The sequence below is a fragment of the Cucurbita pepo genome, chromosome 5 (assembly GCF_057944985.1).
Source record: "Cucurbita pepo subsp. pepo isolate OVF chromosome 5, ASM5794498v1, whole genome shotgun sequence".
NCBI lineage: Eukaryota > Viridiplantae > Streptophyta > Magnoliopsida > Cucurbitales > Cucurbitaceae > Cucurbita > Cucurbita pepo.
Genome location: NC_141802.1, coordinates 4,784,141 through 4,798,607, shown reverse-complemented (window position 1 = coordinate 4,798,607; position 14,467 = coordinate 4,784,141). Strand labels below are relative to the sequence as shown.

The 14,467-nt window shown below is 38.3% G+C and overlaps 4 protein-coding genes across 5 annotated transcripts; 2 read left to right on the top strand and 2 right to left on the bottom strand.

The window, feature by feature from the left end:
• Window positions 1-524: 524 nt before the first annotated feature.
• On the bottom strand, window positions 525-1,046 carry LOC111795036 (uncharacterized). The gene has a single exon (XM_023677261.2). The coding sequence runs from the start codon at window positions 1,044-1,046 to the stop codon at window positions 525-527; it is 522 nt and encodes a 173-aa protein (XP_023533029.2).
• A 1,311-nt stretch (window positions 1,047-2,357) lies between these two features.
• On the top strand, window positions 2,358-5,861 carry LOC111795978 (ruBisCO large subunit-binding protein subunit alpha). Its single transcript, XM_023678644.2, has 8 exons — window positions 2,358-2,520; window positions 2,774-2,951; window positions 3,119-3,240; window positions 3,364-3,571; window positions 3,677-3,822; window positions 3,927-4,233; window positions 4,472-4,923; window positions 5,343-5,861. The coding sequence occupies exons 1-8, from the start codon at window positions 2,467-2,469 to the stop codon at window positions 5,625-5,627; spliced, it is 1,752 nt and encodes a 583-aa protein (XP_023534412.1). The 5' UTR covers window positions 2,358-2,466; the 3' UTR covers window positions 5,628-5,861.
• Window positions 5,862-9,821: 3,960 nt separating this feature from the next.
• LOC111796042 (uncharacterized) lies at window positions 9,822-11,103 on the top strand. Its single transcript, XM_087124337.1, has 2 exons — window positions 9,822-10,733; window positions 10,880-11,103. The coding sequence occupies exon 1, from the start codon at window positions 9,879-9,881 to the stop codon at window positions 10,725-10,727; it is 849 nt and encodes a 282-aa protein (XP_086980463.1). The 5' UTR covers window positions 9,822-9,878; the 3' UTR covers window positions 10,728-10,733; window positions 10,880-11,103.
• A 47-nt stretch (window positions 11,104-11,150) lies between these two features.
• Window positions 11,151-14,084, bottom strand: LOC111796030 (uncharacterized). 2 transcript variants are annotated; one of them, XM_087124338.1, is made up of 6 exons: window positions 13,813-14,084; window positions 13,124-13,185; window positions 12,847-12,979; window positions 12,367-12,439; window positions 11,863-11,967; window positions 11,151-11,488 (listed from the first exon to the last, which is right to left on the bottom strand). In XM_087124338.1, exons 1-6 carry the CDS (start codon window positions 13,971-13,973, stop codon window positions 11,279-11,281), a joined length of 744 nt encoding a protein of 247 aa, XP_086980464.1. In that variant the 5' UTR covers window positions 13,974-14,084; the 3' UTR covers window positions 11,151-11,278. The 2 variants fall into 2 exon arrangements, with proteins under 2 accessions (XP_086980464.1, XP_023534489.2); XM_023678721.2 differs by having other exon boundaries at window positions 11,185-11,488; window positions 11,902-11,967; window positions 13,813-14,080.
• Window positions 14,085-14,467: the final 383 nt, after the last annotated feature.

Here is a 14,467-nt window from a genome sequence, read left to right as displayed (position 1 = left end):
AACATATATAACATGTTAGGGTTTGTTTGAAAAATGGGTTTGTTTTCAAACTCATTTCAAGGGAGAAAAGGATAGCTTGTGGAAATTGACCATCTTAATGCATTATCTCTATCTTTAAAGAAGAAAATTCTAAACTATCATTGAGTCGTTATGGAAAAGGACACCATACCCAAAAATTGATCCAATAATTAGCGGAGTAGGATTGAAAATGGTCACTTTTGGTGATAAGATATCAGGTGATGTGTTGATCAGTGGTGATAATTTCTGAAACAAAGAATCAGGAGCTAAGAAGCCCTAGCATTATGACGGCCTATTACAAAACCAGAGGCGTCTGCCCATGAATTGAGCTCTTTTCCATTGATGACAAAGTAAGAACAAAACAACCATTCTTTTTTTTCTTTCTTTCTTTTTATTGTTCTTCTTTTAAGAGAAAATACTCTGTTCATACTTCATATTCATCAATGGTCCATTTAGAGATACCATTTATATAGATCACATTCCATAAACTGCCATTCATCTAAATCTCAGTCGTCGTCCTCGGCTTCTCTCTCGGAGTTTTCTGGTACTTCTTGAAGAGTGTTGATATGACGAGCAAAAAGTTCCATCTCAAAATCCGAGACCAAGTCAAATTCATAATTTGGCAAAGGTACCTGCTCATCAACAGTTGGGAATGCATAGTTGTTTCCATCCAAAGTTTTTGCTGTAGTAGTAGTAGTAGATGAAGATGGATCAGAAGGCTTGCAGCCATGTAACTCTGGAGCAGCAGAGGCAATATCTTTACCAGTTATAGCTATAATTGATGGCTCAGCCTTCTTCAACAGCCACTCTACAGTCTGCCCATCTGTTTTATTTCCAAGCTCGCGAGTTAGCTGAAATACCCGAGCTGCACACAATGGTGGAAGGCGGATACGTCGATCGCGCCCCTGAACCTTGGCATGGCGATCTTTCAGAGCTTTGGAAGGGATGGGCTTAGACTCTGAGGCATTTGGTACACTTCTTGGGGAGTTAGATGTAGCCTTCTTGACTCTCATGTTTTTTGAACCCATGAATCCTTTTAGAGAAGTTTTCCCAAACACATGAGGATTCAATGTAATGTCCTTTTAGGGTTTATATAAATCTCCGTTGTGTGCGCACGCACGTGCAAACGTTTGCGTTACCAAAAGCTTATAACGGTGTCATTAGTTGTTTATAACTTAGAAAATCAGGTGTTTTTGTGCAAATTTTTGGGCTTTCCTTTTCAGAGATTTCGATTTCAATTAATGTATTATAAGAATTGAATTTCTTCTTAGCTTAGTAATACCATTGCAGTAGTAGTACATATCTGCATAATAACCCCAAGTTTTTTTTTCTCAGGATTGAAAGTTGTATTGGTGTTAATACAAATTGATTAAATGATAGAAATGTAAATTAATTAATTAAGGGAAATTGATTTGGTTGAAAGTACTTTGTTAGGCAGGTTGGTGATAGTAATGTTCTTACCAAAACTGGGTGGCAAGAAATGGAATGTGTGAGTTGTGCTGTGAAGGCTCTTTCTTGGCTCAAATCTACTCTCCAATATCAATCATTCACATGAAGAGTCAATTAGGGTTGTTTTGACTTGGAAACGGATGATTCAAATTTGGTATTTTATATAGCTTTATATATATATGTCAACCTATGTTTGGATTCTTCTCTTGTAAGTTTTTGTTCTAATCTTTTTAAACTGCTACACGATTTTAACAAACTTCAATTTACGCTTAGCTGAGTGGTTAATACATCCACTCGTTTTCTTGAGGTCCGAAGCTCATATTCTATATTCTGGTCTTTTTGAATCGAGGTTTGGCTTGCATCACTCCAATAATTGGCGGAGAGTGAAGCTGCGAGTCTACCCTTATCGAGCCTACTTAAATACAAGATTCAAATGAGATTTTTACTTTTTAGTATAAGTATGTTAAACAGATAACGAACCTAAAAATAATCTATCTAAACTCTATTGCAAAAGACGATAGAAGTTCAGAGTGATCCATTAGTTGAAATGATAAGGTAGTTGAAGGTAAGTTCAGTCTTTTTTTTTTTTTTTTTTTTTTCATTTATTTGATTTTGAATAATTGAGGATTGGACTTATTGTTTTGGGCTGAAATGGATTTCGTGGAAGGGAGCCAAAGGCCCAATAGGCCCAATAGGCCCATGTTTGTTAAATAAGTGCAGGTTAGCAATACGAAAGCCTTGAAAGCTTAAATAGCGCCATGAGTGCGCACTGTACGGAACATTTCTTGTTAAAATCACATTTGGGCCGTATCGTAACAAAACTAATCCTGGAATAGCCTCAACGGTTCTGGAAGAAGAAGAATCTTCTGGAACGTCCAACCCAACAATAAAATCAAACCCTAAATTCATTCATTACGTTCATCCTTTTGCTTACACACCTTATCCCAAAACCCAGCCAGCTCTACCGGAACTAAAACCTCCGAGCTTTGCTACCGGAAAATGGCGTCTGCGAATGCAATTTCTTCCGCATCCATTCTCTGTTCTTCCCAGAAGGTACTGCTTCCACTGCTTTTCTCATTTCTACCTCGGACTCTGGACTCTAGAGCAATAGCTCTCATGACTCCGTATTCTAAATAGTTTGTAGCTTTCGTTCATTTTTCTACGTAACTGGCATTCTAGCTAGAAATTTTGTGTAATTAGCTATGATAGATGAGCTGAGGGTGGGTTCTTTAATCTTTTAAAACGTGGGGAGTGGGAGGACTGTGCCATTTCCGGTAGCTTACGCTGCATTTGTCTAATGATGCAGAGCTTGAGGAAGGTGAATCAACCGCAGAGTAACAGGGTGAATTACAGACAAGCGGGTAGCAGATTTGTTGTGAGAGCTACTGCAAAGGATATAGCGTTCGACCAGAGTTCTAGGACTGCACTTCAGTCTGGGATTGATAAGCTTGCCAATGCAGTCGGTCTGACTCTTGGACCCAGGGGTAACTTTCTGGTTCTTTTGATTTATGAATTAGTTAGCATTGAATTTCGTTACTGTGCTCCTCGTTATCCCGCCTTGCGTAGATATTTCCGCTGTTGAAATCTATACAAGACACTGTTCAATTTGGTTCTTAACATAATGAAAAACTTGCGACCTTTGTATTTGAAGGGAGGAATGTTGTGCTGGATGAGTTCGGCAGTCCCAAAGTAGTAAATGATGGTGTGACAATTGCTCGTGCAATTGAGTTGCCTGATCCCATGGAGAATGCTGGGGCAGCTCTAATTAGGGAGGTTGGTCTTTTGTACCCTGGACCTTTTTATATACTAGTGCCATATATATTTGATCTGTTATGATGCAAAAGCTTCTCATCTATCGGCCATTGAACATTAACAAGCATTCTATCTGTCATGAAGGTCGCAAGTAAAACTAATGACTCTGCTGGTGATGGGACAACGACTGCCTCAGTCCTGGCGAGGGAGATTATCAAACTAGGCCTTCTGAATGTTACTTCCGGTGCAAATCCAGTATCACTGAAGAGAGGAATTGACAAGACAGTGCAAGGATTGATTGAAGAGCTTGAGAAGAAGGCTAGGGCTATTGAAGGCAGAGATGATATCAAAGGTATTGCTTTCCATTTCCCGAATGGCCTTACTGTGGAACTTCTTATTTCTGACCATTTTTTTTTTCACTAATTGATGATCTGCGTTTTGTTTTAATTCTGTGTAGCCGTTGCCTCTATCTCTGCTGGAAATGACGAGCTGATAGGGTCCATGATCGCTGATGCCATTGAAAAAGTGGGGCCCGATGGTGTCTTGTCCATTGAGTCATCATCTTCCTTTGAGACCACTGTGGAAGTTGAAGAAGGGATGGCGGTGTGTAGTTTTTTCTGTTTAGTAAATTATATTTTTTGATCCAATTTTTAGTCATATACATGTTTTAACTCTATTCTGTCTTCATTTTGTTTTTTGCTTTGCAGATTGATAGAGGCTACATTTCTCCTCAGTTTGTCACAAACCCTGAGAAGTTAATTGCTGAATTTGAGAATGCACGAGTGTTAATTACAGATCAGAAAATTTCTGCAATAAAGGATATAATCCCTATATTGGAGAAAACCACGCAATTGAGAGCTCCTTTGCTCATTATTGCAGAGGATATTACTGGTGAAGCTTTGGCTACACTTGTTGTGAACAAGTTGCGGGGTATTCTAAATGTTGCTGCCATTAAAGCTCCAGGATTTGGGGAAAGGAGAAAGGCTATGCTCCAAGACATTGCCATTTTGACAGGTAATCTCAAGTCTTAAAGTTATAGTGGGCAACTACATGCTTCATCTGTTTAAATGCTAACACATTTGAGATCTCTTGTTGGATTTACTTGTTCAGTTGATGGCATAATTGTTTCTTTATTCTCTGTATTCGTGAATTCGCTATCTCAACCAAGCATGTGAAGTTGCATTGTTTAAATCAAAAGTTCATATTAGGGGAAGTTATTTATAAATCTTACGTGCTTTCATGTCGATTTCAGGTGCTGAATTTCAAGCCAGTGATCTTGGATTGCTTGTAGAAAATACTACAATTGAACAGCTTGGTTTGGCCCGAAAAGTGACCATCTCGAAGGACACTACCACCATCATTGCTGACGCTGCTTCAAAAGATGAGCTACAAGCAAGGATTGCACAGCTAAAGAAGGAATTGGCTGAGACGGATTCTGTTTATGACACTGAGAAACTGGCTGAAAGAATTGCCAAATTATCTGGTGGTGTTGCCGTCATTAAGGTTGGAGCTGCGACAGAGACTGAACTTGAGGACCGGAAGCTCCGTATTGAGGATGCAAAGAATGCAACTTTTGCTGCCATAGAGGAAGGGATTGTACCTGGTGGTGGTACTGCACTGGTTCATCTCTCTACTCTTGTCCCTGCAATCAAGGACAAGCTTGAAGATGCGGAAGAGAAGCTAGGTGCTGATATTATCCAAAAGGTATTGGAATTTGAGGCTTCTATTTGATAATCACTTGGTTTTTGAAAACTAACCTTATAAAAACCATTTAAACCTAGTAGTTTCTTTGTTTTGTCTTTGTGATCTACTTTCTTAAGGCAAGTTTTGAGGACAAAAATCTGTTGAGAGTGATGAAAAACATGCTTGGTAATTGGGAGTTGGTTATAAGTTTTATGAACAGAAAATTAAAAACCCTGAACTTTCTAGTTGTGTCCAGAAGATCATCCCAACCAGTGGTGTAGGTAATTTGGTCACTTAATGGAGATGATTGGTTGGGTTGTGTTGTGCCTTCATTGTAATCATATCTAAGCATTCCACTTGCTTTTAAGGAATTCCTGGAAGTGCTACTTGGTTCTGGCGTGTTTGGCATTTTGTTGTAAACTAGTATTTTTTGTACGCAGGCGCTGGTAGCACCGGCATCCTTAATTGCCCAAAACGCTGGAGTTGAAGGGGAAGTAGTGGTGGAGAAGATCAAGTCGAGTGAATGGGAAATTGGATATAACGCAATGACAGACAAGTACGAGAATCTGGTAGAGGCCGGTGTGATTGACCCAGCCAAGGTGACAAGATGTGCATTGCAGAATGCGGCTTCAGTTGCTGGCATGGTCCTAACCACACAGGCCATTGTAGTTGAAAAGCCCAAGCCCAAGGCACCCATCGCTGCACCACAAGGCCTTACCGTTTAAAATTCCTGAGAATCATCATCATCTTCATTTGTAGGACAGACACCAGATATGATGAGTAGCTTCTGGCGGCGCGTGTTCATTGGAAACGGCGAGACAATAAGAAAAGATGGAACTCTGTATGTGAATGCGCTTTTTTTGAACGGTTCTGGAAACTTGCATTAGATATTGTAAGATCACTGAAATCAATTTCATCAAGTTTGTGTTTTTTCGTTGGAAAGAAATAATTTTGATGAATCGGCTGTGTGCATTTTAGTGTATAGATTAACCGACCCTGTTTCTTACTCTTGGACTTCAATGATCTCCAAAAATCAAGGGTCAGGATTTTTAGTTGCTAAAATGACCCTTGATGGGGGAGGCTTGGACTAATATAGACGCACAAATGAGGCTAGTAGCAATATATAATGAGTAAGATGAGGAACAAAATCGGCTAGTGATGAAGGACAAAATCCGTTAGTCCTGAGCTTGAACTGATATAGATATAGTACCGGATAAATATTCACTTTTATAGACAATGCCCTACAAGAAGAGGATTGGATAATTCAACTATAATGGATGAAGAAATGAGTTGGATGCTATGTTGCAAAGAATTAGGCGTAGTTAAAGTGTTATATACAAGATACCTATAAGATGTTAAAGTGTTACACGGTTGATGTTTATACATATAAAGACATTATTTAAGTATATAGTTAGGATTGATGTTTTACGTATAAAGACATTATTTATGCATATAGTTAGAGTGTTACATGGTTTTGATGAAGAACCAAATCAAACATTCAAAGACAAATTATCTTGTATACTATACCATTTTACTCGTAGATTAGTAGAAGATATTTTGTTTCCGAATTTTATATACTTTATTTTATTTTAATTTTTTAAATATAAAAAAATATAAGTTCTCTTTTAACTTTTAGTGTAAGAATATTGAATTTGAATTATATTTTAGTTCTTATCTTAAATTACACCTACATAAGTTCATGGCAATCTCACTTAAAGCATTTGATTCTCAATTAAAGAGGTTTTGGGTATTGTAGCATCATGCTCCTCAATTAATACCTATTTTTTCTTATTATCTTTTTCTTTTTCATATTTGAATCTTCCTCTTCCATTGGAGTTTTTCAATACTATAAATAAAAGGAGGAAAAAAAGTAAATGAAAATTTGAGTATCTTTTTTTGTTTTATCTTGTTTCAAATAATAATTAACGAGAATTGAGAGAAATTTTGAATGGTAAAACAAATCTAATTCAGCTAACTAAATCAAATCTAAAGAGTTCATAACAGACTTCGAGTCCTACTCTTTCCATTTTACTCTAACCTTCTTTTTGCCCTCTTGCCTCCATTTCTCACTCTTCAATGCGTCTTTTAACTCTTTAATGCTCTTTAAATCAATATGTACTCCAACTTTCTTTTCGCCCTCTTGCCTCCATTTTTTACTCTTCAATGCGTCTTCAAAGTTTACAGGATCAATAGTGGTAAACATGGTCGAGTGAACTTCATCATCTTCTTCACAAAAATCTTCTCCTATTGCATAGTCTCTCATCCAGACTGGTGGTCTCCTATTCCTGACCTTATTCGAGTTAGGAGAGCTTGTTTTAGCCAAAGAGCCAGAGGAAATATTTTCCTCTGCATTATTTTAGTCGGTAAGCTTTTGACTTCGTTAACTCCACGCAACTCAAACTCTTATCATCTAGCTTAGTTCTTTTTGTCTTGCAGCAGCAAGAGCGGCCTCTTTCTTTTTCTCAAGATGCACATCAACGTCATCAAACATCTCCTTGCGACCTTCCTCTATTCACCTCTGTATTTCTAATTTAGTCTCTTCAGAGTTGTCTTTCTTCAACATTCTTGTGAATTAATTCTTCCATCCTCCTAACTTGATCCTCCTAACTTGAATGGCTCCATTCTTCCATCCTCCTAACTTGAACCACTCCTTCTCCTGGAACGGTTAGTGGAATGATAGGGGAAGGAATTCTTCCATCCTCTTAACTTGATCCTCCTAACTTGAACGGCTCCTTCTCCTGGAAGGGTTAGTGGAATGATAGGGGAAGGACTTGGGTCCCTTCTACTTCTCCGACTATGGCGATAGGAATTGGAGCGAGAAGTGTACGACGGAGACCTTGAAAACACTTCTCCCCATAAGTTTCAATTGAGTTTGAACAGTTGAGAGATATAGCACGCAGTATGAACATTCAATCATTCGATTCAAAGACATTTTTGTCTCATGATTAAGCCTCTCTCAGGATGAAACACCTTGCACGTTACATTTTGAAATAAAATGCTAGCCCCTTTGCTTGCAATTTCCCTAAAGCAGATATGATTTCATTCACTTGCAGTCGTACATTATCCTTTCCCGTTACGTACAGAGTTGCTGCCCAGCTTCACTGAATCTCTGAAACTTCCAATCAAAATCTGAAAAATATTCTTCTTCCCACACTCGGGATTGCTAATCCCGAGTCAAGGAACCACATATCTTCTTTATTGGCCTTATTCATATTCACATAAGCCATCACCAACATCTCTTCATAGTTTGCCTCCTTCTCCTTGCTTTGATCCTTCTCTACTATGGCCTTGTTGAAGGTTTGTCTGCCTCGTCCCCTTCCTCTGCCTCTAAAGCTTCCACGACCTTGACTCCTTCCTCCAGATTGTTCACCATGAGTGATCTTCAAGGCGTCTTCTTCTTCAACGTGAGAACCCATGCGTTGTTCATGCACAAGCAGACTGCTTTGCAACTCATCAATGGTTAAGATTGTTATATCCTTGGACTCTTAAATGGAACACACAATATAATCAAACTTGAGTCAGATCTCATAATCTTTTCAACTACTCAACATCTCCTTTGTTCTCACCATTTATTTGTTGGCTATGCTAAGGGTACGAGCAAAATACTCATTTACAGATTCTCCTGCCTTCATGTGAAGCTTTTCAAACTCCTTCTGAAGAGCTTGCAAATGTGCACGCTTTACCCATGTCGAATGATCATAGTACCCATCAAATTTTGGAATCGCAGGCTGCACAAATGAACTCTGCATCGACATACTTTTATTATGACACACGTAGAAGACTGCTGCTTCTAGTTTTAACTTGGCTAGTTTAGGGCATGACTCTTGATCCCAAATGTTTGGAACAGAAAAGATCATAAGAATAAGAACTATAAAAAATAAAATTGGCTATTATATATGGTTATGGAATACAAAAGCAAATTGGATGACTAAATCAAATCTAATCCAAATAACCCAATCAAATCTAACCCTAACAATTAACTCGGTTTATCATAAGATTCTTCATAAATAAAAAAAGTTATATTTTTGGGTGTGGATATTTTTTTCTTACCATATATTATATGATTTTATGTCTCTTTAATATATGATCTAAACCCAAGCTTATTACATTCATATTTAATAAAATAATAAATTCTCAATTATTTTGGAGGAATTAACGCACGAAGCATAAAAGAGACATTTTCCCAAATTTTAAATGTCACTTCAATTTTGATAAAAACAGCTCATCTTTTATTCTTACGCTAAAATTAAAAAAAAAAAAAAAAAAAAAAAAAAAAAAAAAAAAAAAGAATCTGATTTCCTCTTCAAAGCAAGATTTATTTTTTCTGTCTTATCTCTTTCTTTTTAATATTAACCTTAATTACCGTTCCATTAATCAAGTTCACAATTCATTGATTTTAAATACAAAATAGTCCATTTTAAAATTTATTATGTGAGCTAAAGTAGTATTGGTCTGTTTGAAATAAATACCTTTTAAATAAAAATTAATTTAATTTTTATAAGCATGTCCAAAAACCAATATTTAAAGTAAATTTATTTTAAATAATTAAAAGTGGTTAAAATAATAATAATAATAAGCAATTTAAATTTAGATGGACTTGAAACATATTTTGAATTAATTAACAAAAAATATTTGAACATGTAGTAAGAAAAAATATACATTTTTATAATTAATATAATTTTGGAAAAATTGTTTAAAGTAGGAAGTATTATTTGAATTGAGTATAAATCCTAATGTATAATAGTGTCCTTTCCATTGGGCAATAGGATAATGTAAAAACAGAACATATTCGTTGATGGATTAGTCAAAAGAAAAAGGAATCATAAAAGTTTTGTTTCTTTTATTATTATGATTAAAACAAACGAGGAAGTTGAATATAAAAGTGGGAATCACATCCATTCCCACTTTTGAGGACTATAAAAGGGGTCCAAAGCAGGTGTTTGAATTGCAGGCAGCTCATTCTAATCTTTGCATCCATGGCGTCTTTGCAATGCAACAAACCGGCTGACCGCAGCCACCACCAGAGGCACGACAAATGCCATCAGGAACACCAACAACAACACCAACACCATCACGGCCACGGTCCCGCGGGGGGTCACGGCTGCGGTCCGCCGGGGGGTCACGGCCACGGTCCGGCGTGGGGTCACGGCCACGGTCCATCGGGGGGTCACGGCCACGGTCCGTCGGGGGGTCACGGCTGCGGTCCGGCGGGGGGTCACGGCCACGGTCCGGCGGGGGGTTACGGCCACGGTCCGGCGTGGGGTCACGGCCATGGTCCGTCGGGGGGTCACGGCTGCGGTCCGGCGGGGGGTCACGGCCACGGTCCGGCGTGGGGTCACGGCCACGGTCCGTCGGGGGGTCACGGCCACGGTCCGTCGGGGGGTCACGGCCACGGTCCGGCGTGGGGTCACGGCCACGGTCCGTCGGGAGGTCACGGCCACGGTCCGTCGGGGGGTCACGGCTGCGGTCCAGCGGGGGGTCACGGGCACGGGCACGGTCCGGCGGGGGGTCACGACCACGGTCAGGCGGGGGGTCACGGGCACGGTCCTGCGGGGGGGCACGGCCAGTGCATGCCAGCCAATCCCAATGTCGGACACTGCCAGCCAGCCAATCCCAACGTCGGCCACTGCCAGCCAGCCAATCCCAACGTCGGCCACTGCCAGCCAGCCAGTCCCAATGTCGGGCACTGCAAGGCTGGAGGGTCGAGGAAGAAGGGACATCACAAAAATAAAGAAGGGGGTTTCTTGAATAAGATAAAGGATGCCTTCTCTGACCACAGCGACAACAGTGACAGTGACGACGATTGTCGCAGAGGTCAGCACTAAAGGAAGGCAAGTTCGTTCTTTTTTTATGTCGGGTCGAAATAGAATTCACCAAGTGTTTGATTGCTTCAACGCTCATATGAATTGTTACGGTTGAACTCATAGGATTGGTTGAAAAGAATAACTATTTATCATTGTTTTGATTGTATTTGCAGAATTGGAAGAAGGAGGAAGTGGAAGGGTACTTACTAGATTGAAGGGAAGGGAATCAGAGAATGCATCTAAACTGCTACCGCTACTCCTACTACTAAGTATTCGAGTGACGCCTAAAATAAATAAGACAATTTATAAGACACCCTACTTTATCTCATTTTCCTTCTTCCAAATAAAGTTTCTGTATTGCTATCCTTACTATCAATATAAAATGCATATGTTTAAATTTTGCTTGCTATAATATATATATATATATAGATATGAACATAAATCTGATACGCAATAAAACGAGATACATAATGTCAGATGACAAAATTATATGCTTGACATTACGACCATTTTATATTACAAAGTAATGTCTAAAAACACAAATTTGTACAGCCAAAAAAGCTTAGCTAGAGCTATCTAAGACATCCAGAGACAAAAGTAGCAAGTGACTGAGCAGCTACATTTTCGGCTTCATCTTTATTCGAACCCTTGCCTTGAAGGTACTTCTTTGAGATATGGAAAGAGTGGTCACCACCATCAATCACATGTAACCCACTAATTGATTTCATCCTCTTCCGAATATCCTCCAGCTTCTCTAAAGGACACAGAGCATCCCTGCTACCCTGAATGGCAAAATTATGATGTTAAAGACTGCACAACGATGTGATTGAACTTCAATCGAATCTCTCAAGTGTCTATGAATGTCTATGATCCCTTAACATTCTATCATTAATAGGTGTGAAAAAGCAAACTTGTATCCAACTCAAGGTGGCCCATAAATTAACGTTCCCTCATGAAACCAGAGTAGATCTACCGATATGTTATTACTTTGCCATAGAAGGTGTGGGTTATGCTTCATATCTTTCAAAAGAGAATATTTTGTGTTCAAAAAGATGTGGGCCCCAGGGGGGATTCGAACGACTGACTAATAGAAGATACATGTCTTAACCGCTTGAGTGATGCTCAAGTTCTTCTAGAGGAGAATATTGCAACTTACATTGTTTAGTTGTTGAGGTAAGTTGTAAAGAGGATGTACCTGTACAAACATGATAGGAATGGTAACTTGCAGTAGCGTCTGGTCTCGGACATCCCCTTTCAAGCCCTAAAAACATGCAACTTTATCTGATTAATTGGCAGAAGCTATAAGCTTCCATTGTACAATGGAAAATGTCACCTTCATTGTCATTCCTACCCGCAGAGGTTTTTCAAACCCATAAAGTTCGCAAACACTTAATTTGAGGTATGAGTCCATATCCAACATATACTAGTCATCTATCACTCACTTATTGCATATCTGAACTAAAAGGTCAAGTGTATTTACTCATTCAAGTTTCTTATGAGAAAGGTAAGGTTGTCCCAAGTTTGGTATGACCATAACTGACAGTGTATATACTTGATAGATAGCCATCTACAACTTGCAAAAGAAACCATAACAAGAGATGTTTATTTACCCTAAAGCCTGAAGGATTTTTCAATCTGATATGCATAAATAGTCTCAAACCTTCAAGGGATAGCCCAAGCAAATTATTGCAGAAGCATGAATGTCTTCCTCACAAGCTACCATGCAACTTACTCTGCGAATAATAAAATAAGTAAAAACCATATTTACCGAACAGAAAATCTCAAATTATGAAGTTTTATTGTGACTATCATCTATGAAGTTGAATGTTCATGGTTTTATAAAAATAAAAAAATAAAAATAAAAGAGCCTCAAATTATTCAAAAAAGTCGGAATAAGCAAAAAATGAATCGGTCCTAAAAATCACCTCAAATATTTTCATTCGTTTGCATAGGCTATCTGTGAACATTTTTTTTTTTCTTTCTAAATCTTGTTAAAAAAAGATCACTTGAGGAGAAGTTTGTTCCATTTATAGCTCACCAATGACAATATGCTTCGAAAATATTTGAAAATTTCATACTTATGAAGACGCTAAGCAGAATTCCAGACGGATAATTTCAAGCAAAGAAGCAAAATTATTACCTCGAACCCATAGATTTACCAGCCAAAATTAAAGGGTGCCCAGGGTACTTTGCAATAGTCCTTTTGACAATTTCTACATGGTATGGAACCAATTTTTCAGCCTTGGGAGGAGGCTTCCTTCCACCAGAAATGTCTGTCAAGTCAACTCAAAATTTTAAAAGTTAATTGAAAGAGACAGCCAAATTTCAAGTTCATCATGTTCCAAGGCCTAGTAACATCGAAAAAGGTATATAGTCCTATATCTATATCAATGTATTGTTAAATGGTAAGTACTCACACGGATAGTCAAAGGTGACAACATCAACAGCATGTAGTGCCTTGCCTAACACATCTTTCCATCTGGATGAAATCAAGAAATTTTAAGTCTTCATAAGTCAACTAATTGGTCAAAAATGTTTTACAGGATAAATCAAACCATACTGCAAGGATTTGAATCTCAAATAAGAGGTCGAAAATGGCTTAGGAAACATCGTAAAATGCAGAAAAATAGATAACATGGTAACCAGCTTGCTTATGCTACTCAATGGGGATAGCAAATTCAGCGGGAATTTCCAGACAAGATTTCCCAATTTAACCATCCGAAAAAGAATTCTACCCTTCAAATGAGTGAGGAAGATCATCAATCTCTAAGATAAAAACACATGAACGCTTAAAGAGGAACCATACAGAGCAACACTCAAGGCCAGAAAACTGTATTAGCCAAAGCTCAAGGAACAACTATCCTTATAAGTATTTGCTACTTAAAATTTCAATTACGTATAATTAACAACACTGAAACGAAATCACACCCAATTTCATTCCAAATTAAACCTACATTCTCAGTACCATCGCTCCCCAGTTCTCGCAGTTCATCAACAACAGAAAACTCCAAAACAAAAAGAGGAGAGACAAAAAGGGGCAGAGCGAGAACGAGAAAGAAATCATCGGAGAAAATGGAAAGACGAACGAAAAAGAAAAGAGAAATGCCTGATCATCCATTCAGAAGAAGAAGTGGCACCAGCACCGTGAGCGAAAACGACGACAGGGGACAATCTATTAACCGAGGAAGACGTCGCAAGTAAGGTCTCAAAGGCGTCATCGATGGCGAGGTTTTTACGTCGGCGTTTTGAAGGAGGTGAAGAAGCCATCGCTAAGAAGAACCACAAACTCAACCCCAAATCAACGGAACCCTAATAAACCCAGAGAGCAAAACTAACTTTGCCGCCAAACTGAGAGAGCAGCACTTGGAACGACTAGGAGTGGCAGTTGTTCAAAAGTTTCACTCCTATGGCGTGCGGCCCATTGAGGCCCAAATGAGGTCTATTTATTGGGCTTTCAGATGGATCTGAAGGCCCACCTACAAGACAACATTGACAACGAACAATTTGTACGGAAAGTTAGTTGGTAACTTTTTTAACTAATATGGTTAAAATATATTACACAAATAAATAATTTATAAATATAATATATTTTTTAATTAAAAGAATCACGCCTATTTATATAACTAATAATCATTAATAGATTATTTATATGTTTATCTACGTAAAAAAAGAATTATACGTTAGTCATACATTTACTATTAAAAAATTATTGCTCGTTATTATTTTTAATTTTTTGATATGATATATCGATGATAGGCTAA

Bases quoted from the DNA above. Each gene is read 5' to 3' on its own strand.
- LOC111795036 (XM_023677261.2), bottom strand. From the start codon at position 1,046: ATGGGTTCAAAAAACATGAGAGTCAAGAAGGCTACATCTAACTCCCCA.
- LOC111795978 (XM_023678644.2), top strand. From the start codon at position 2,467: ATGGCGTCTGCGAATGCAATTTCTTCCGCATCCATTCTCTGTTCTTCC. The intron at 2,952-3,118 runs GTAACTTTCTGG...TTGTATTTGAAG, and splicing joins TCTGACTCTTGGACCCAGGG to GGAGGAATGTTGTGCTGGAT. The intron at 3,241-3,363 runs GTTGGTCTTTTG...TCTGTCATGAAG, and splicing joins GGGCAGCTCTAATTAGGGAG to GTCGCAAGTAAAACTAATGA.
- LOC111796042 (XM_087124337.1), top strand. From the start codon at position 9,879: ATGGCGTCTTTGCAATGCAACAAACCGGCTGACCGCAGCCACCACCAG.
- LOC111796030 (XM_087124338.1), bottom strand. From the start codon at position 13,973: ATGGCTTCTTCACCTCCTTCAAAACGCCGACGTAAAAACCTCGCCATC. The intron at 12,440-12,846 runs GTAATAATTTTG...TATTATTCGCAG, and splicing joins GGTAAATCTATGGGTTCGAG to AGTAAGTTGCATGGTAGCTT. The intron at 11,489-11,862 runs GTAAGTTGCAAT...TTTGCCATTCAG, and splicing joins TACCTCAACAACTAAACAAT to GGTAGCAGGGATGCTCTGTG.